This window comes from Podarcis liolepis, assembly GCF_965112155.1.
Source record: "Podarcis liolepis genome assembly, chromosome: 3".
NCBI classification, from domain to species: Eukaryota; Metazoa; Chordata; class Lepidosauria; order Squamata; family Lacertidae; genus Podarcis; species Podarcis liolepis.
Window position 1 is genome coordinate 85617295 of NC_139557.1, and position 20783 is coordinate 85638077.

The 20783-nt window shown below is 43.5% G+C and overlaps 1 protein-coding gene and 1 long non-coding RNA gene across 9 annotated transcripts in view; one reads left to right on the forward strand and one right to left on the reverse strand.

Moving 5' to 3' along the window:
* LOC310704118 overlaps positions 1–20783 on the reverse strand; it is a 429938-nt gene that overhangs the window by 242139 nt on the left and 167016 nt on the right. The window lies entirely within an intron of this gene.
* Positions 1–20783, forward strand: part of TMEM63B (transmembrane protein 63B) — an 80910-nt gene that overhangs the window by 28249 nt on the left and 31878 nt on the right. For 5 of the 8 annotated variants that reach the window (XM_083497130.1, XM_083497132.1, XM_083497137.1 and 2 more), the window contains exons 2-3: positions 15815–16013; positions 16628–16711. In XM_083497130.1, the coding sequence (XP_083353256.1) occupies positions 15837–16013; positions 16628–16711 (261 nt within the window). In that variant the 5' untranslated portion in view covers positions 15815–15836. The remainder of the gene's footprint in view (positions 1–15814; positions 16014–16627; positions 16712–20783) is intronic. The other 3 variants (XM_083497134.1, XM_083497136.1, XM_083497135.1) reach the window with 1 other exon arrangement.

Genomic DNA, 20783 nt, shown 5'->3' on the forward strand with positions numbered 1-20783 from the left:
CACCCTGTCATCACAGGCTTGCTTTTTATTGTATTCCCATATTCCACTAACCCATAATTCTAAAACAACCGTCGCTGCCCTGCTGATGTTTTAGATTACAACTCCCATCAGCCCCAGCTACGACAAACTTTGGGAAGCTCCAGGGGGGGCCCTCCTTCCTGTTTATACTACAGAGGGTGTATAAAGTTCCATTATCAGACATTAGTCCAGCCACCAGCTTGTCTCTCCTGGGGTCAGGCGTTCCTTTAAGAGGCTTGGCTGCCAGCTGCTAGGTTTGTTTCTTTGTTTATTGCTTTTGACACCCACTGCAGTTGAAGCCTCACTTGCCTCTGTGTTGCTTTTCTGCTCTCGACTCCCAATTCCTGTCCTAACTGCATCTCTGTACATGTGTACATACCAATTACTAAATTAAGTGTCACCTTACGACTATGGGGATAGATCTACTACTCCCCAGTTCCCTTGATCATTAGCATCCAGCAGCAAGCATGTAATTGTATAACGGTGTCTCTTGTAACATTTAATAATATTTGCATTGTTATCGTCGTCTTCTGCTGGGACTAGGAACTTGTACGTGGCATAATTCCTTTCGCGGAAATAAATTCAGAGAAAGAAAGAAAGAAAGAAAGAAAGAAAGAAAGAAAGAAAGAAAGGGAAAGAGATGTCTTCCTACAGTACGATTCATTAGACCTTCTCACACTGCTTTCCTCATACATGTGCTGAATCTTACAATGCAGTTCATGCTTATAGGACCAGTCTCCCACTTCACATGTTAATGTACTAAAGACCTATGTGAAGACACATAGGAACACGTGAAGCTGCCTTACACTGAGTCAAACATGGTGGATTTGATTTAAATCAAATTGATTTAAATCACGATTTAAATCAAATTGATTTAAATCACGATTTAAATCACTAGTCAGTATGACTTGATTTAAATAAAAAAAAATTGCAGAAAGATTCATTCTTGCTGGTATGATCTTAATATTTTCAGCCAGATGAAGGTTTCATTTTCGGAATAATAAATTTTCAGAGTAGTTTTTACAGTTCTTTCAAAAATTACTATTACTATTTACTATTTACTATTACTAATTACTATTGGTTATACTATTAGAAATACATAGACAGATAATTATGAAATTATTGTGAGGTTTAATAAGTTAACTGTTTATATTTGGACAACTTTTCTGTTGTACTTTACTGGAAGGAGAAAAATAATAATTTCCTTAATAACAATTTAAACAATTTATTTAACTAAAACAATAGCATTATAGCATATGGATCCATGTTCGTTAAATGATGTGGTTAAACTTTTTTTTAAAAAAACCCGAGCTTAAACTGAGTTTTAGCACACATGAAAAACTTGAAACAAATCCTTATTTCCTTCGGACTATAATGTAACTTAAATAGAAAACTATCTTTAGAAAGATTTTTCCTCCAAAAGCATTTTATTTTAAAAATCTGAATCATTGATTTTTATCCACCCTGGAGTCAAGTGATTGGTCTATTGTACTCAGCATTGTCTACAGTAACTGGCAGCAGGTGTCCAGGAATTCAGCCCTACCTGGAGATGCCAGGCATTGAACCTGGGACCTTCTGCATGCGAAGCAGTTGCTCGACCATTGAGCTATGGCCCTTCCCATTTTAGTTTATGAGGCATGCTTATTGCTGCACCAGTGTAGTTTTAGTCCCTATATGAGTGCTATGAAACCTAATTATTTCTCTCCAGCATATTGACAAAATGTGTGGATATAGGAAGGGCTTTCATACAGAAGGTACCCCAGCTGATGTGGGAGACCTGCTTGTTCAAAAGCATAGATGTCTTTCCAAAAACCAGTCACTTCTGTTATATACATGCATGCCTGAAATAAATAGCCATGGGTTCTTAACTGGGTGGATAATGATTGCAGAGCACTATGCGGAAGTACAGTTCAGATTCTTATCTTGAAATTATGATTTGCCGTGCCCTTCTACAAATGTACATTAACATCGCTTCAGGTTCAGGTTCATCTATCTTAGAAGCATCTGCCTCTACAGATGCCCTGGCAACTGAAATCCCAGGACAACCCAATAGCCAAAAACTAGCATAGTTGAGCTGGTAACATGTTACGCATTTGAAGCACTAGCTTAAAAAACGTTTTAAGAAATAGCCTCTACAACAAAGCGAGTCAGAAAATGCATCTAATGCTTTACATTGAAGGAAAGGGGCATTTAAAAAGTAGACAGTGTTAAACCTGTTTTTGTGGGCTGCAGTAATTTTGCAAAGGGTTTTTATGGCTTACTTAGGACAAAGATCAATAGAAGCAAGAGAAAAGGAGAAAGAGAGAAACAATGAAAACAGAAGAATGTGCCACGAAGCACACAACCAAAGGAAGTTTGGGCCCAAGGGAAATTAAAGGACAATTATATGAAAAACTACTGCTACAGAACAGCAGGAAATATATGTTCTAGCTCGAGTAATTATTTAAAAAGATTCACAGAAATCTGGTATGTATTCCTAGCTTTAGTAAGAATGGAAAATGCTTGTCACATTTCACTGTCCCGGGGTCTGCTATGAGAGCCTGGCCTAGCAAAGACACTGCAGTCCTGCACATAGTTGTTAGTGCTCATTTCTGCCTAAATAGGCTGTATATTGGACTGGTCCAGTTGTCTTTGCTTCTTTGCAAATCAAAGACTCGGCTGCTATATTGTGTCGTGCCCATGCTGCACTCTGCCACAATGGGAGTTCAGTCCAATGGCAAAACTGTCTTCTCGCTCAACAAGCGACTCATTGTCAACCAGCCTTGCACAGTCAAGTCCACTGCCTGCCTGGTGTCAACCCCTGCTGTGCAGAATGCAAATGACGCTGCACAGACCTCCCTGAGCTGCTCTTCCCAGACAGCCCTGCAAGTGTATCTGCACACAAGGCACCAAAGTAGAACAGAAATTGGCTTCAGCCAAGTTGTATGTGCAGTCCCTGGTGAAATCTCAGAAGCTGCCTCCAGCTGCCGTTTATTTATTCACCCAATTCATTTATGCCCTGCTCTGTCCTGCCACTGCTATTGTAGTGCTCAGGATGCTTAAAACATGCAAATGTTACAAAATCATGTACATTTTTTTTATTAAAAAAACCCCCAAAAGTAGTAAAGGAGAAACAGCTGGTAGATGAAAGCAACTAAGGAGGGATCAGTGCAGACCAGCTTGAGCAAAAATGTATTTGACTCATGGTAGAAGACCAAGAAGGGGGGGGGGCAAACCAACTTTCTGAGGTAGAGTGTTCCATAATCCAGGTGCAGCTGCAGAGAAGGCCCTGTCTTGTATCCCAACCAATGGTGCCTCAGCCATAACTGGGGTGCAGAGGGAACTCTCTCTAACAAGTCATAAGGAGGATGCGGGATAATTTGGCAGAAGACAGTCCTCTGTCTCCCCAAAAAGGAGACTGCTAAAAAAATTCCCTTCACTCACTTTGTCAATCTGCCTCATGTCTCCCATTCATAAGTAGAATGTTACAGCAAATATCCGTGCTGCTCTTTTAGGCAAAAATCCTTTAAAAAGTTTTATAAAATTAAGAAGTACTTACAGGGTAGTCTTAAGTGCTTTTCTGGCTCCCTCTCTTTTTGTTTAAAAAACCTTTCTAGCTAGTTGGAGCAAGAAGAAAGCACAGTGCTTTCTGAAACCTCCTACTGAAAAGTCTCTGGAAACTGTAGTACATTAGGATCTGCCACCTTTTCCTGGATAAATGTACAAAGAAAAAGATGGGTGCCCCTATGTATCTTTGGGGTACAGCCATCTTTTTTCTGTATCGTGTGTCTCTAAGGCACAGCCCTTGCTTAGAAGGGTCCGTGGACATGTAATCTACTCCATGTGTTTACATTCTGATCCAAGCATGACCTGTCCAATGCAGACCAAGGAGCTTTTATTCAGATTGTGGGGTCTGCTCATCTCTAGTCATCGAGCATAAAGAACTACCTGTAATATAAAGCCATTGTTTCTTGTTTATTCCTCTTCTTTCAAAGCTCCTAACATCTGAAAATAACTGCAAGTAGGGGACTCTTCAGTGAAAGATCCCCTTCTGTGATGTAGACATGAGGGAGTCCGTCTTCACACCCCTATTTCCAGGATACGGGAGACAAGTGGTTCAGAGAGAAAAAAGGGAGAGATCAGTTTAATTCTAATAAGAAACAAATGATTAAGTGAAAGTAAGTGACAGCTTGGATAACACTGTTTCATAGTCTGTCGGGACTGGATGACAGTGGATTAGAAAGAGACTCTTTTGAAGAATCACAGCTGTGAGACAATGGGGTGTGGGAAGTTCCTTATGAACTGACTACTGTCGCAGGCTACCCAGTTTAATTTCTCTCACTGCTCTTTCACCTCTCTCCCCCAGGAGCCTGGATTTTGGGCAGAGGTGGCAGCCTTCTACCTGAGCATTCACAAGGGATGCCTTGATCACATAGCACTTACACCGTCCTGCATATGCCTCTGTCTTTTCAACAGCAATAGTGAAATGTCTGAGGTGGAAGAATAGCCTTGGGGGGAGGGTGTTTCTGGGGAGAGTGGCCTGCCTGACTTGGTTGTGGTGGGGACCCAGGCACCAAAGATGTTCAAAAGGTGGGCCTTGGAAGAGGAGGGTTGAAAAACAGCCCAAAATGATTGAATATAATAACTATTAATACAAATACACTCCAATGATACAAAAATGTTGACCTACTCTAGTAGCCTAGTACTAAATGTGATAGAGAATGAAGCCTAACACAGAAGTAAAAGTGCACTACATGCAAAGGCAAACAGGTTCCCATTTGACAAAAGCAACATGGGCTTCTCTACAGCTAACCTTCACGCATTAGTTGGCAGCCACACCTCTCACTTTCGGCAAAATCAAATATCTTTAATACGGTCAATGACCAGGAAACAGTTTATAAAATATGACATTAAGAGTAATATTGTGCTAGACGTAGCAGTAAAAATATGGCCAGTTCTCAGAGTTGGTGCTTATATTTATGACCAGGTTTCGAGTTTTAAGTTTTTAAAATTCAATTCAGGAGTCGCTACTGTTTAGTATCATTCCTTCGATGTTTACAGTTTGGACTCCTTTGTAGACATCGTTGCTCGTCTTATTCTTGTTGCAATGTAACAGTACTTTGCCACGGACCTGTTAATTTCGGGCTCTTTGTCAGCTAAGAGGTGTCTGATATAGGTGTCATCTGTGCTACGAGGTATTTTCCTCAGAATCGGTTCGATCAGCTCTTTTCTTGAGTCTCGATATAATGGGCAGTATAAGATGACATGCCCAATGGTTTCGATTTCATTGCTGTTACAGGGACATAGTCTTTGTTCGATCGGTGTTTTATTGTATCTTCCCTCTAGAAGAGCTGAAGGGAGAGCGTTGAAGCGGGCCCTGGAAAATGCCCATCGGTGTTTAGCATTGTCTAGAACTTTGAGATAGTTTGCTAGATGGGGCCTTTGGGAATTGTATAGAGGTTTATAAGTTATCGGAAGTTGGTTAAAGTCATTTTGGGTTTCAATGTCCCTGAGCCTTTCTTTGATTATGTTCTTGGCCCTTCCCCTTTCTAAACTTAATAAATACTCTGGGGAGAGACCATATGTGGCCAGTTTTCTGAGGATGCCCTTCAACCAGCTAGATTGGAATTTGTCGAGAAGCATCAGGGAAAGTAGTCCAACCGGTGAGTTGTTAAGTCTTAGCCAAGTGCATAAGGTTCTTATCCATACTTTGGCTTTAATGCTGTATAAGCCCGCTTCCAGTCGTAGGGCGGCGTTTGGGACGCATTTAGGTGTTTGCAGGAGTGATCTAAGGAAACCTGATTGTATCTTCTCATATGGGTCTAGATTAGAGAGGGAGACGAGTGGTGCGCCATATAGGATTTGTGCTGTTGGTTTTGCCACGAATAGTTTAATTGTAGCAGGAATGAAATTTCCTCCCGTTGTACGATGGAATCTTAGGATTGCTGTTGTACTTTTTTGTGCTGTAAAGGAGCTGTAGTTTATGTGGGCAGTCTTCTTCCTTGATGCTTGGAATATCACTCCTAGATATTTAAAGCATGTCACTTGTTCAATCTCCTGATTGTCTAAATTCCATCTATATATTTTCCTTTTGTTAGAGAAAACCATGATTTTTGTTTTTTGGTAGTTCACTGCTAGTTTCTCTTCTCTACAATATTGGGACAAGCTGTTAAGAGCTCTTTTGAGGCCCATCTGAGTCTGGGACAGTATAACCGCATCGTCTGCATAGAGTAAGATAGGCAGTTTTTTGTCTGCTAATTTTGGGGCGTGTGTATCCGCTCCTTGTAGGTGGTCTATTAGGGAGTTTATGTAGATGTTGAACAAAAAGGGGGCCAAAATGCATCCTTGTTTAACTCCCTTTGTTGTTCTAATAAAATTAGAGAGTTGACCTTCTTGGCTGCATCTTATACGAAGTCGTGTGTTGTTATACAGTTTGTATATTAGTAGCAGCAGACGTCGGTCTATGGATGATTTATTGAGTTTGTCCCAGAGTCGAGTTCTTGAGATGGAGTCAAAGGCTGCTTTAAAATCTACAAATGCTGCGAATAGGTGGTGATTGTGGTGCGACGTGTATTTCTCAGCTAGGTGCTGTAAGATCAGGCAGTGATCCATTGTGGATCTCCCTTGTCTAAATCCTGCCTGTGCATCATCAAGAATCTTCGCTCTTTCTATCCAATCGCACAGTTTCTCGCTGAGGTGTTTAGCGTATAATTTACTTATTATATTCAGGAGGCTTATAGGTCTATAGTTGGAGGGATCATCCCTCGAGCCTTTTTTATAAATGGGAATAATGATGGAAGTCCCCCAGTCGTATGGGATCTGTGCGGTTCTATCTATATATGTGAACAGAGAGGCTAGCAAGGGGGCCCACCAGTTCGCATTGGTTTTAAATAGTTCCGCTGGTATACAGTCAATTCCGGGGGCTTTCCCGTTCTTTAGTTGGTCAATCAGCAGATGGGTCTCTGTTGATGAGACTGCTGGCCATGGCTGTATCTGATCATCCGGTATGTCTAATGCATAGGACTCAACGCTAGGTTCCTCATAAAGATTATGGAAGTGTGTTTCCCAGGCTTTCATTGATATGCAGCAGGATAGTTGTGATAGGCCCCTATCCGGCTGTACAGCTACGATTCTCCAGAATAATGATGGGTTACTTGATTTGGAGGCCTCTATCAGTTGCTGCCATAATAACTTCATTGCGTATCTTTTCTTTTGTGTCAGAAGTTTTTTGTAACTTCTTTTGGCTTCAAGCATCTTTTGTCTGTTATCCTCTGTTGGATTATCCTTATGGCAGATGAAGGAGTGGATCAATGATTTCTTGGAGGTAATACACTCATGATCGAACCACTCCCTGGAAGTTTTCCGATGGTGGGGAGACTTGGAATTCGGTTTTACCACAAACCCTTGAATTTTTTGTATAAGCATTTCATATGTTGTCATCATGTTCGGGGCGCTCTCCTCTATTTCTAAGCATCCTTCCATAATTGCTTTTGAGAGACAGTAGCTCTCCTCAGTTTTGTACCAGTTAGATATCCGCTCGCTCACTTGTCCGTTCCATCTGATTTTCTTGAGGCCTGATCCGGGTGTTAGATCTGGTTGATATCTGTGTTGTGGTTTGGGCAGATCAAAGGGTAAATCACACACGAGGGATAAAGGTAGATGATCACTTTCAGCTCTTGCTGTAATGGTGAATTTTGATATCCTAGGGATCAGGTCCTGGGAAACAATGCAATAATCTATCGTTGACAGTTTGTGTCCTGACCAATATGTGTATTGACCAGGATAATCTCCTTGTATAGCCCCATTCAGTAAGTGTAGATTCTGTCTGTAGGCCATGTGTGCTAAGTGTAGTCCTCCAGTGTTGCATGTCTTATCGTAGGATGATCTTATCATTAAGGGTGGGATAGTTTCCATTTCTGGAGGCCATTGGTGAAAATGTGCATATAGGGCGTTGTCGTTAGGGCCCACTCTTGCGTTTAGGTCACCAGCTAGTAATATCATGGCTGACGGATGTTGTCTCCTCCATTGCACCACGTGGGCTTCCACTTCTTTCCATAGTTGTTCTACTTGTGCCTGCCGACGACATGTAGGTAAGTATAAGTTTATGCATAGCAGTTTACTTTGTCCGAAATCTAGAACTGCTGCTACAGACCATTCATCATTGGAGGGTAATTGGATAATATTAGCTTGTATCTGCGTTGAGAACAGTAAGGCTAAGCCTCCTTTGGGTCTGCCCCCTCTTTGACTAGGTGTTGCTCTTTTAGTACATGAGTGGTAATTATCCAGGTAGAGCTCGTCTATCGACCAGGTTTCCTGGATGAACAGGATGTCAAATTTAGTGAGGAAGTCCATTAGGTTGGGATCTTTGCTTTTCGCTCCCCACCCTGCGATGTTCCACGTACAGGTGGACAGCTTGTGATTTTTGGTTGTCAGACATCTCAAGGGACGTTCAAACTTAGGTTTATAGCCAATTTGGGATTTATCATTCATTATGTCCATTTTAGGGTGTGTAGTGGGACATTTTGGCAGTGTGTGAACTTGGGCATACTTTAGTGTCCCATAGGGGCGTTCTTTCCCCGTGATCTTATATCAGTCCGTGTGAATGGTGTCTAGGACTCCTAGGTTGTCCACAAAGATTGAACCGTTCTTGCCTGGTGGTACCGCTATTTCAGCTTGATGTGTTATTGTTTTCTTTGTTATAGGTGGTTCCGTAGGTCCGAGTTCCTCTGGCGATAGGAATAGCCTTAGTCTCCACTCACTGTTGGATAAAGGTTTTGTGGTATAGGTTGCATAGTTAAATTCCCTGGTGATGGGTGTGGCTAGGAATGTAATAGATTTCCTTATAGATGCTAATCTTTCAATTAGTGCGTCCTGAGCTTTGTGTATTTGTTCAATAGTTGCTATGAAGCGGTTTTCCTTCTCTATGTTAGAGCTTTCATCTGGTACGTGGTTTGGGGGTAGGGTTTTTGGACTTTTAGCCAGCTGGTTTGGGGCTTTGTCTGCCTCTAGTTGAAGCATTTTATAGTTCTTGTTCATCATAGACATTGTCGGCTTTATTTTTATCTTATCAGTCTTGATTGTTTCGATGAGAGGAATGGGAGTACCGGACACTTCAAATAGGCGAGTCACCTGCAATCCAACCCTTTGTAGCTTGTCCTTATTGTCTGAAACTAGTTTGGTTGTGTGCCAGTCTCTGAATGTTACCACAACTCTGTTTAGGTCCTTGTCTGATGGCAGAAATTTAACATTAATGATGTTTTCTGCTGGGACGAATCCTCTAACGGCTAATTCAGTTTTCTTGAGAATATAAATTCTCTGTTGTGCTGGAGAAAGGAGATCTTTGTGCATATATGCAGGTAGGATGATGAGTTTTTGTTTATTTAGAATTAGATTTCTATGAGAGTATGTTGTTTTAGGAGTAATTTCTTGCTTAGGGGTCGGGTTTTCTCTTGGTTTTCCCGCGGTTCCATTCGGGAGCGCTAGTTGCTCTGTTGAATTTTGAAGTCTAGCCTTATGGAGTTCCTCTGTTGAACTGAAAAGCCCAGTCTTATGGAGGTTTTTGTATGGGCTTCGGCTTCGGCTGTTATCAAGGGGTGGCAGGACTGGGTTAGCTGGGTTCATTGGATTTGAATTTTCTAGTAGCTTAAATAGTCTTGTGAAATTCATTTTCTTTGTTCGAGATGGGAGCTTTGTCTTCCTTCCCATTTTTACGTTCTTGGGCTTCTTCTCTTTATTCCTAGGACACTTCCCCTTTAAGAGGGGTTTCTTAGGGTCAATTAAGTTTCCCTTCTGGTTTGCTTTGATCCTAGATGTTTTCCTTTTTCCCACATTATGTCGGGTTTTATTTTCCTTACTGGTGTTATCGTTTGGTGTGCTAGAGAGAATTTTATATGAATGCAAGTTGTCTATTCTCCTAGTTATTTCAGTCAGAGTGGTAAGTAGGCCCAAGCATTCTGAGAGGAAGTCTTTGATGTGTCCCAGTTCTCTGCCTATCTGCCACTTCTGTTCGTTTAACAGATCATTGTATAGCCCTGTTAGTATGTAGGGGAGGCATTCCAAGTCCAGATATTGGGGTCTTGTGTCCTCCAAGCCCTCATTCGTCACAATGTGAAACCCCATCTTCTCCCCGGACCTTGGTCTCTGGGAGGGCTCATCTGTCTTAATTACTGGGTTTTCCTCTTGTGGCTCTTGTTCCTGCTCCAGCCCCGGTTGATTCACTGAGGTTTCATCTTCTATGGCAACTTGTTTTATTTCCATTGCCAGATTGACTCCCACCCCTTCTTCGTCTGTTTCCATTATCTCCCCGTACCTGGTGCGGTCTATGGACCATTCGTGGGGGTGTCGTTTGTCAGCATTATTTATTTTGTCTGTTTTCGGTTTAAAATATTGTGAGATTTTCACCTGCCTTCCTCTTGTAGAGGGTTCAGCCACTTTGGTGAGGGGGATCCCCAGCTCTTTATAGCTCTGTCTTGTAAACACCATTCTCTAGGTTGAAAGCTTCCCTTATTGGGCACTTTATTACAGGAATAAAGGTAGAGGTAAAGTTTGGAAAACCGGTGTCCAGGCTGTTGGGTCAGGGAGCCTCCCTACCTTTCCCTCTTTAAGCCTTAACTTTAGCTTGGGGCGGAACGGTATTCATGGGGGAGTTCTTGGACTTATCTTATCGATGTTAGGCTCAATGGAATTCAGCGGTTTCCTCTGCTTCTTTGGTTGTATTTCAAGCCGATCCGTCGTCCGGGAGCTCCAAGGTTGTAAGTCAGTGTGGCAGTATCAGTAAACAGAGCAACGATAAAACAATAAAACAATAAAAGTATAAAAGAATAAACTAATTAAAACGAGGCGACAGGACAGGCAACCAACAGTCTTTAAGGTCCTTAAGGTGCAGTTTTGAGGTCTTGAAGAGGCTAAAACTAATAAAAACACTTAGTTAAAATCAGAGGCTCTAATTAGGCTGCTACCTCCGTCGCCATCCAATCTGCCTCCAGCATCTCCCTATCTCTTCCCCACCTTAGAGAGGTAGGGAGACCTGGATGCAGACTGGTGGTTCCACAAAGATGCAAGAAAGGAATCTGACCATGAGTTGCTTGTATTGAAGAGCTTGGTTAGATGGGACCCTGTTGGCTCCTTCTCTCACCTGGTCCCTGCTGGGCTGGAAGTTGCAGCACCACACTGGCTCTATCAAGGGTAGCCCTGCAGACAGTGCAGCAGAGATGACGGCAGCGTTTTCCTTTCCTTTCCTAAGCTGCTATGGTGCCCCCAGGAGCTGAGGCACCTGAATTTAACAGTGTTTCATGGCAAAAACTGTAGCAGAAGATATTGGGGCAGCAGTAATTCTGCTTTGGGATCTTCTTGCCCTTCAGCAGTTGCGCACGAAGGACACACAAATTTATGGGTCTAACTGCATCCATCTGATGAGGCATCTCTTCTGCCATTGACTGGTTATATATGTTTATTAGTGCATTTCAAAGCATGCTGCCGATCAGGGATGTCTATCAGTACTGACTTCCCAGCCAGAAAGTACTGGGTAAGGAGTGGCTTATCAAAACTGACCACCTGAACGTGTGAGCTAGAAAGTTTTCATGGCGGTGAGCAAACAGGGTATGGAGCTCTATACAGTGGTACTTCGGGTTACATACGCTTCAAGTTACATACGCTTCAGGTTACATACTCCACTAAGCCAGAAATAGTGCTTCAGGTTAAAAACTTTGCTTCAGGATAAGAACAGCAGCAGGCTGTGGCGGCAGCAGGAGGCCCCATTAGCTAAAGTGGTACCTCAGGTTAGAACAGTTTCAGGTTAAGAACAGACCTCCAGAACGAATTACCATAAGTTCTTAACCCGAGGTACCACTGTACAGGGATAATTTCAGTCTGCCTTACAGAACTGTTGTACGTAAGATAATACATGTGGAGCTATTTGAACAATTCAATTTCTAAGTCTTAAGATTATTGCTACACTAATAGGAGGACTTCACCTAAGGAACTAATCTTTGTTCTTGCAGCATTACCACACATTTATGTCATTGAGGCTTGCGCAGGAGAACTTCCCTGTGGGTTGCGTCTCATTGGGCAGATCTGCCTGGATCCCCATTTAGCCACCATAAGGCTCGCCAAAATCCACTGCCTGTAGCAATTGTTTTACATTGTCGCATGTTAGGGCTGCAAAATATGGTTTAGCAAGTGCCTCCTAAGCAGTTTAATATGGTCCTGAAAGCTCCTCAGTCTTTTTTGTTGTAAGTTCCTCCTGCAGTGGAGAATGTCGCAGATTCCTGGCTGTTCTTCTGTCCGCTTGCTTTCTCTCCCCGCCCCCATTGCCTTCTCCAGGTTATTCACAGGTACCTTGGTTTCCCAGTTCCCCCTGGTAGCTGTCTCATTAAGAATCCTTGCTTGCAGAGTTTACGCCCACTCGCTTTCCCAGGGCTCAGGCCTGGCCTTCTGCTTTTTGTCTCTTAATCCATCCACTGCTGCTGCAGCATCTCCCTGCTTTTTTTCCACCCCGCCTCTGTATTTCTTTTAATGCGTTGCATGGCTCCCTTCCCAGATCTTTTGGGCCTCCTATTAAGCAAGTGAAGCCTCAGCCTTGTGGTGATTCCCTGTGTGCTCCACGTGTCAATCAATACCCTGCGTGGCCCTTTGTTTATCATTCCTCTGCCAGCTTGAATCCCTGTGAGCAGGCCTCACCCAAGCCAATAAGGAATTAATTTGTGGAAGCAAAGACAAGACTCCTGTGATATGACAGTGCATGTTTCATAATAAAGTGTGTTTCGTTTCCAGCAACGCTGTTGGGACGCTGCTGTGTTTTTGGGGCTAAATAGCTCAAGTGGGTGGCTTTTAATATTAGGCCATGTTTGCAGTGTATAGTGGTACCTCGGGTTAAGTACTTAATTCGTTCCGGAGGTCTGTTCTTAACCTGAAACTGTTCTTAACCTGAAGCACCACTTTAGCTAATGGGGCCTCCTGCTGCCGCCGCGCCGCCGGAGCACGATTTCTGTTCTCATCCTGAAGCAAAGTTCTTAACCTGAAGCACTATTTCTGGGTTAGCGGAGTCTGTAACCTGAAGCATATGTAACCTGAAGTGTATGTAACCCGAGGTACTACTGTATGTTCATCACAGATAGGTCCTGGACTGAGGTAATGTGTGGTGCACATTTGATTTGAGATTGGAATTAGCAATGTTACCTAAGCTTAAGCGTTATACTACATTCCTCACTGTTGGCTGGGGCTGATGGGAGTTGTACTTGAAAATATCTATAGGACGCCAGGTTGGGAAAAGGTGCCCTCCTAGTTTGAAGACAGGCACGTTTCCAGTTTGGTTTTGTTTGTTTCTAGCTGCCTCGGACCCTGGGAACCTACTTGGTGCCTCTTGGCAAGTCGTGCTCGCTGCAATTAGAGAAAAGTAGTGGCCTGTGCATTTACAACCGATTGGACAGAACAAATGATATACTCCAGTGTATACTTGCCTAGTGCTGGATGTTCCCATTGCACCATAGAACAATTGCAGACAGTCCTTGGGGCACATGCAAGCTCCAGAATTAGGAGCATTTCGAAGTCTCAGTCTAGCACTAAAGCAGATAAGAAGCCCCTGAAATGGAGCCAAATATTATTTATAGATTCCCAAATGTTTCAGATCAATAATGAAGGCATTTAAAAGCAACATCCTGCCTTCAATCCAGTGCTATCCTTCTAGAAAAAGAGATGCTGGAACTCACCATGAACACCTCCCTCGTTCTCTTAGTTGGCAATGGCACCCACCTGAGAGGTGCTGGAACTGAGTTCCAGCGAGTTCCAGCTGAAAAAAGCCCTGCTTCAAACATTCTGAAGATTTGTCAGATTTTTATATTCTGGGTTATAGTTATATGATATCTGCTTTGATGAGGTGCACTGCAAGTTTGTTTTCAGTCTTGAGCCTTTGAACTATGAAAATGTTACAGCTTTGACCTTTTTTCCCAGCTATGCATCTGGAGGGGTAGCTTTAAAAATAAAGGGAGCTCAGAAGAGGAGGAGCCAGCTGTCAGAAAGCAATAAGCACAAGAATATTTCAAAGGGTGATCAATGTCTTTTGGAATATTCAATAGAATTCTGGTCATGCTTCTGAGTCCGTAACTCTTTTCAACATGGGTGACTATTATGATGAAAACACATTTTCAATGGCTATTGGGCATGATAGTTAAAAGGAGCACCCATGCTCAGAATCAGTCTGTCTCTTGAGTTTCAGATGCTAGAGACAAAGTGGAGGAGGGATGAACCTTCATGTCCTGCTTTTAGGCATCCTAGAGGCATCTGCCTGATCCTTGTTATAATACAGAATGCTGGACTAGAATGCCCTTTGGTCGGATGCAGCAAGGCTGCTATGGCTCTTATGTACATGGAGGTGGTGAAGTCATTGAAACAGTTTCCAAGGAAGCTTCTTAAATCCAGACTTACCCACAATGAGCAATGGGAACATGGCTATTAACCCATCTGCTACAGTGGTGCCCCGCAAGACGAATGCCTCGCAAGACGGAAAACTCGCTAGACGAAAGAGTTTTCCGTTTTGGAGGTGCTTCGCAAAACGAATCTCCTATGGGCTTGCTTCGCAAGACGACAATGTCTTGCGAGTTCCTGCTGGTTTTTTTTCCTATCCCCCCTTTTTCTAAGCCGCTAAGCTGCTTATCAGCTGATCCAATCAGCAGATAAGCCGCTAATAGCGCTAATCCGTCAATGGGCTTGCTTCGCAAGACGAAAAAACCGCTAGACGAAGAGAATCACAGAACGGATTCTTTTCGTCTTGCGAGGCACCACTGTACTGCTACTGCTACTGCAGAGAGCCAGTGTGGTGTAGTGGTTAAGAGCGGTAGTCTCATAATCTGGGGAACCGGGTTCACGTCTCCGCTCCTCCACATGCAGCTGCTGGGTGACCTTGGGCCAGTCACACTTCTTTGAAGCCTCTCAGCCCCACTCACCTCACAGAGTGTTTGTTGTGGGGGAGGAGGGGAAAGGAGAATGTTAGCCGCTTTGAGACTCCTGAAGGGGAGTGAAAGGCGGGATATCAAATCCAAACTCTTCTTCTACTGCTATTGTTGTTTAGTCGTTTAGTTGTGTCTGACTCTTTGTGACCCCATGTACCAGAGCACGCCAGGCACTCGCTTGCTTTATAGGTTTTGGGGGTGAAAGGTTGACTCATCTAGTTCACGATGCATAGATTGGCAACCTGAAACCACTCCTAGTTATGTACCTTTCTACAGGTGATCTGCTCAGGCCTCGCAAGAACAATTTGTTCCTCCCCCCCCCAGCCTACTGAATGCAAAGAAAGAGGGGGTGGGAAAAGCAGGTAGCAGAAGTAAAAAAAATCAAAAGGTGGGGAAGAGAGAATGACTACACCCACTGGTGGCTTTGACTGCATCACTGTTAGCATGTAGACTCCAGATTACTCCGGCTAGGTGGTCCAACACCTGGATAGCTCACTTGGTTAGAGTGTGATGCTGATAATGCCAAGGTTGCAGGTTTGATCCTTGTATGGGACATCTGCATATTCCTGCATTGCAGGGGGTTGGTCTAGATGATCCTTAGGAACCCTTCCAACTCTATAATTCATTGTATAATCCAGAAGAATGTGGTCCTCTTCAGAAAAAGGGTTCTCCACCTGTCTCCACTTCCTAAATTTGACTGAAGCTTGTGCAACACAAAAAGGATGCTGAACAGCAGGGGCCAAGGGGGCTGGGAGATGAAAGTTTGGTCCTCCTCGAGCTCTTCAGCTGCTTCCTTCTTGTATGCAGGTGGGAGAGCTTCCCAACCCACCCTTTTCTTTGCCTCTAACCAGGTTTTTCTCTTCCTTCCACAGGGAAGACAATGAAGCACTAGAGATGCTTCCCTTTGTGTTCGCCATCCTGGGCTCAGCAGAGGCTACCTGCAGGACCGCCGCCTGCAACAACACCACCAAGGATTACTGCTACAGCGCCCGCATCCGCAGCACTGTGCTGCAGGGCTTGCCCTTCGGAGGGGTGCCCACCGTCCTTGCCCTTGATTTTATGTGCTTTCTTGTAAGTATGTTGGCAGTGTTGCTGTCTGGCTTGGCACTTGAGCTAGGTCTCTTCCCCCTGCATCTGTCGCAGAAGGAAAGTCAGATGTCATAAGGAGATATGTCCAGTGCCATACAGCAAAAGATTCTGAAGGGAGAGGAACAGGTGACCATGCAGAGCACAGGAATCCTGCCTCAAGCGCTAGAGTCATTTGCAGATCCTGTGTGTTTTCAAATGTTTTCATGAGGACAGGAAACTTCTCTCTCTCTCTCTCTCTCTCTCTCTCTCTCATTCTGAAAGTTGAGATGCTGGAAGAATCTGTGTAGATGCCAAATACTTCCCAGACATACACAAAATCTATAAGTCGCAGTACTATTGCTACTATCACTTTGCAAAATCATCCACAACCTTCATTAGAATTTCTTCCTAAAGGACCGAATATGCGTTTGCATATTTTTATGTTGTGTGCATATACTATTTTGCAAGCAATGTGGAGAATTTAGCTTTCTCTATGGTGGAAACAAAAAGCTATACTATTTTTTATATATCACTGGGGGCACTGCAGTTTGGTGGAGGACAGAGTATCTACTAACCAGGGACCTTGGCCTTACATTTCCTTATTTGCTTTTCTGCAGGCACTGCTGTTTGTTTTTTCCATTTTACGTAAAGTGGCCTGGGATTATGGGCGTCTGGCACTGGTGACTGATGCTGACAGGCAAGTAGAACTCTCTCTCTCTCTCCCTCTCTCTCTCTCTCTCTCTCTCTCTCTCTCTCTCTCTGTCTGTCTTTTTCTCCTAGAAAGTGGAGAAATATCCTCTTTTGTTAGATAACTTCACCTAGAAGTTAGGATCCGTTACTGAAATGCAGTCCAACAGGTTAGCATTTTGCAATCCATCCGTAGGCCAGAACTCTAAAGAGGTACTTTAGGTGCACTCAAGTATACGGTAATGCCTAGTGATTTTTTTCTTCTTCTTTAGACAACAGTCCCTCAAGTCTTATCGTAAACTTCTTTTTCCTTCAACTCCCTCAGTTTTGAAAGAGGTGTGATGTGGAGGGTTATTGCTTGATACACTCACATCCTTCCAAGTTTCCTTTTGGTGTATGCAGTTCTTTAGACGTAGCTGGTGCCCACATATAATATACTCCTTCTCCTAGCATAGTAGAAGATCCAGCCTGACTAGTCCTGGGTGGCTCATAAAACGTCTGGCCATCCAGTCATTGCAGGGCAGGGGAGGCAGATGAGTGATTGCACAGCAACCCAAGAACTTGCTCCTCCACCATTTCCCACTATGGATGTGGAAGGGGGTGTGGACCCTCTGCCTAGGATATTCAAGGTCAAATGGCCATCCCTTTTAGAAGAGCAAGTGATGGCAGCCTCATATATGCTAGTAGTGAACTTCTTCCCCAAGTGATGATTCTTATGTAGCAAAAAGGTCACCATTCGTGCACAAGAGGGAGCTAATGGGGGGGGGGCAAAGTTTCCAGAAGTACCAAAATGGGAGGGGCCTTCAGCAGGGGGATCCCAAAAACAGTCCCTTGAGGAATCAGGTGGGCATAGAATCTGACGGACTATTGGAGAGGGGAGATGGATTGGAGTATACTGAAGAAAGGCATGACGAGCTGACAGAACCCAAAGCGGAAGCATTTTATACAGTGGTGCCCCGCAAGACGAACGCCTTGCGAGACGAAAAACTCGCAAGACGAAAGGTTTTTTCATTTTCGAGTTGCTTCGCAAGACGAATTTCCCTATGGGCTTGCTTCGCAAAACGAAGCTTGCCCCCGCACCCCGGACCTCTTTTGAAGCAAGGGGCGGCAACGGGGAGAAGCGATTCTCCCCGCTGCCCCTTCCCTTGCTTTAAAACAGGTCCGGGGACAGAGGGGAAGGCCCGCGGTGCTTCCCCTCTGTCCCTGGACGGTCTCCATAGGAACGCATTGGTTGATTTTCAATGCATTCCTATGGGAAACCGTGCTTCGCAAGACAAAAAACTCGCAAGAAGAAAAAACTTGCGGAACGAATTAATTTCGTCTTGCGAGGCACCACTGTACTGCAGCATTTTATTGCAGGTTCCACATTGTTGTTATTTTTACATACATACATTCTGCTCAGGAGGGCAAAAGTACAATCATTAAGCATGTATTCAATCAAACAGCAACTTCTCCCTTTTGATGCCAGCAGTAGGGATTCTTTTAGTAGAGCAGCAGTTAAAAGTCATCAGTATGAGATACAGGCCAAAGGCCTGTAAAAAATTAAAAAAAGGAGGAATGTTTTGGCGCAGGGGTGATAAGTCAACAGTGAAGATGCCAAAGTGAGCGTCTCTGGGGACAGCAGTCAAAAGTTTAGGTGCAGCCACAAGACGATGCAACCCTGGTGTTGGTGAGAGTTCAGAGGTACATGATTCATAAATAATTATCTGAAACACAGCAGTTCACAGACCCGAAGAGACAGAGAGAGCCTGCCAAGGAATGGTACACAGACGATGGGGGGCGAAATAGTTACAGGGTATGCAAGGTTGTGGTTGCTGCTTTCTTAGCCTGCAAAATTGCTTACAAAGGCAGACAGATCTTTGATTTTACAGATGTTCATTTCCCAATGAAACTGGAGACCACATGCTATGCTCTTGGATGCTGCAGCTTTTTATTTGTACAGATGTTATAGTTTTCAATCTGCAGAAGTGAGAGCTGGCAAGAGGGGACAGTTCCACAGCGGCAGTTCCCTTGAGTCAGAAAGTTGGTTAGGGGAAGTCTTGGGAAATAATGGTTAATTATAGCTTCTGTGACTGGAGGGGAGAGAGGAATGACTGTTGTTAACCAGCGTCCCTTGTGCATGTTGCTGCAACTCTGCGATGCAGAGCAGAGTTGCATCGTGAAATAGGGGAAAGCATTCTTGTCTTCACAAAGAAGGGAAACAGGACAGGAAAGTGTTCTTAGAGGGCTCATCAACACTTCCACTTGTCCCACTGCTTTCCCCCAGGGAAACTTGCTGTTTACTGCTGATTCAGAACAAAGTCAATGGTTTTTTCTTTTTTTAAAAAAAAAAATATTAGATTTTCCACAATTATAACAAAAAACACAGAGCAGAATGACACACAAAAACAGAAAGAAGAAAAAGGAAAAAGAAAAATACATCAATGAACAAAAGAAGAAAAAAGGAACAATAAACGGATAAACAATAACAACAAACTTAATTCTTTACAAGTCCAACCTTTTAAACATCTTGGTTGACTTCCTCTAGTCCCTCCCTTCTGAGTTTCCTTGTAGTTAAAAGTAACAGCTTTCCAATATCATTATTAAACTAAAACAATTTCCAATTGTAGTCCATCTTATTCACTTTTCTTAACATTCTAAATACCATTTATTTAATTATAACTTAGTTTAATCCTAGGCCTATTTGTTTCTTTCAAGTAATTTCTGTTTTTTTATATTACAATATTTATTCAAATAGTCCTTAAATTTCCTCCAGTCCTCTTGAAACTCCTCTTCTTTCTGGTCCCGGATTCTTCCAGTCAGGTCAGCTAGCTCCGAGAAATCCATCATCTAAAGTCAATCGTTTTTTCTGCAGATTGACTTTTGTTCCAATTCACAGTAAACAGTGGGTTTCCCTGGGGAAAGAGGTGGGACAAATGAAAAACCGCTTGGAGCCATGCCTAGAAAGTCTGGGACAAGTGGAAAACCTCTCAGCTCCATGCTTTCTAGCATAGAAGTGTGGCTGAGCCCAGTGCGTACATCAGTGCTGTCATGAGTGACTCTACTGCTGATAAAAATGGATTTCATATGGAAACTAAAGCTGCCACCTCAATGCACAACCCATCTTCATTGGTCATAGCTCAAGGGTCTCTCTGATCTTGGGCCTCCTGGACTGCCATCAGTGGACAGGTTTCAGAAAGTTGAAGCCTCGCTCTCATGACAGCAGCAGCAGCAAACCAGAAATGAGGACACAAAGAAATGGGAGTCTCAGTGTATGAGAGAGAAATTAGAAACCTTTACTGTATTTTATTTGCCCAGCCATCCCCTGCATTGCTGACTATCAACATTTCAGTTTTGTTGAGGGCCCCTGGATTTGGATTGGTCCTGGTTACCTGATGAAGGACAGCAAGAAAAAGAAATGTAGAGATTTGTGCAATATATCCGGATAGGAGGCTTAAGAGAACCAACACAACTTCAGTTGATGGAATTGCTAGTTTTCTGAGCAGTCCACCCTCTGCTGCACATTGGCCACAATAAGATCTACTTAGTTGCATCGCCTCCCTGGTTCCTTTTATGATAGGCTCAGAGACCATGTAAGCATGGTCATGTCCGGAAGGCCCCAAAGGATCACTGTCTGTAATACTAGCTGATGCAGTCAAAGAGTGTATACTAAGGAAACTTTCCTTAAAATGTGCACATCTTCCACCCAGGCACTGGCCTGGCTTCAGGAAGGGTAACAAAGACCTAAGGAGAGTGAAAAACAAACGAAACAGAGTTTGCCTGAAGAGCAAATGCAGTTATATGTACATAGGCTTCATTTGCTTTAGATAAGGTTCTGCTTCTCAAGGAGCAATTCAGAATATCAGCTGGTGTATTTCAATTTGCTGTTGTGGCTTTCATCTACAGCTGTTTATCCACCTGTTGCTAATAAGAGGGCATAGAATCTCATTTCCGGGGGAGGGCAGCCACATCTGCTTTGCATTTAAGTTTGCCTGGAGACGCACATGGCCAGGCAAATCTGAAATGAATGTGGAATAGATTTATCCCAACACCAGAGTGAGCAGGGGAACCCTGACAAGAGAGAGAACTGGCTCCAGTCCTGAACAG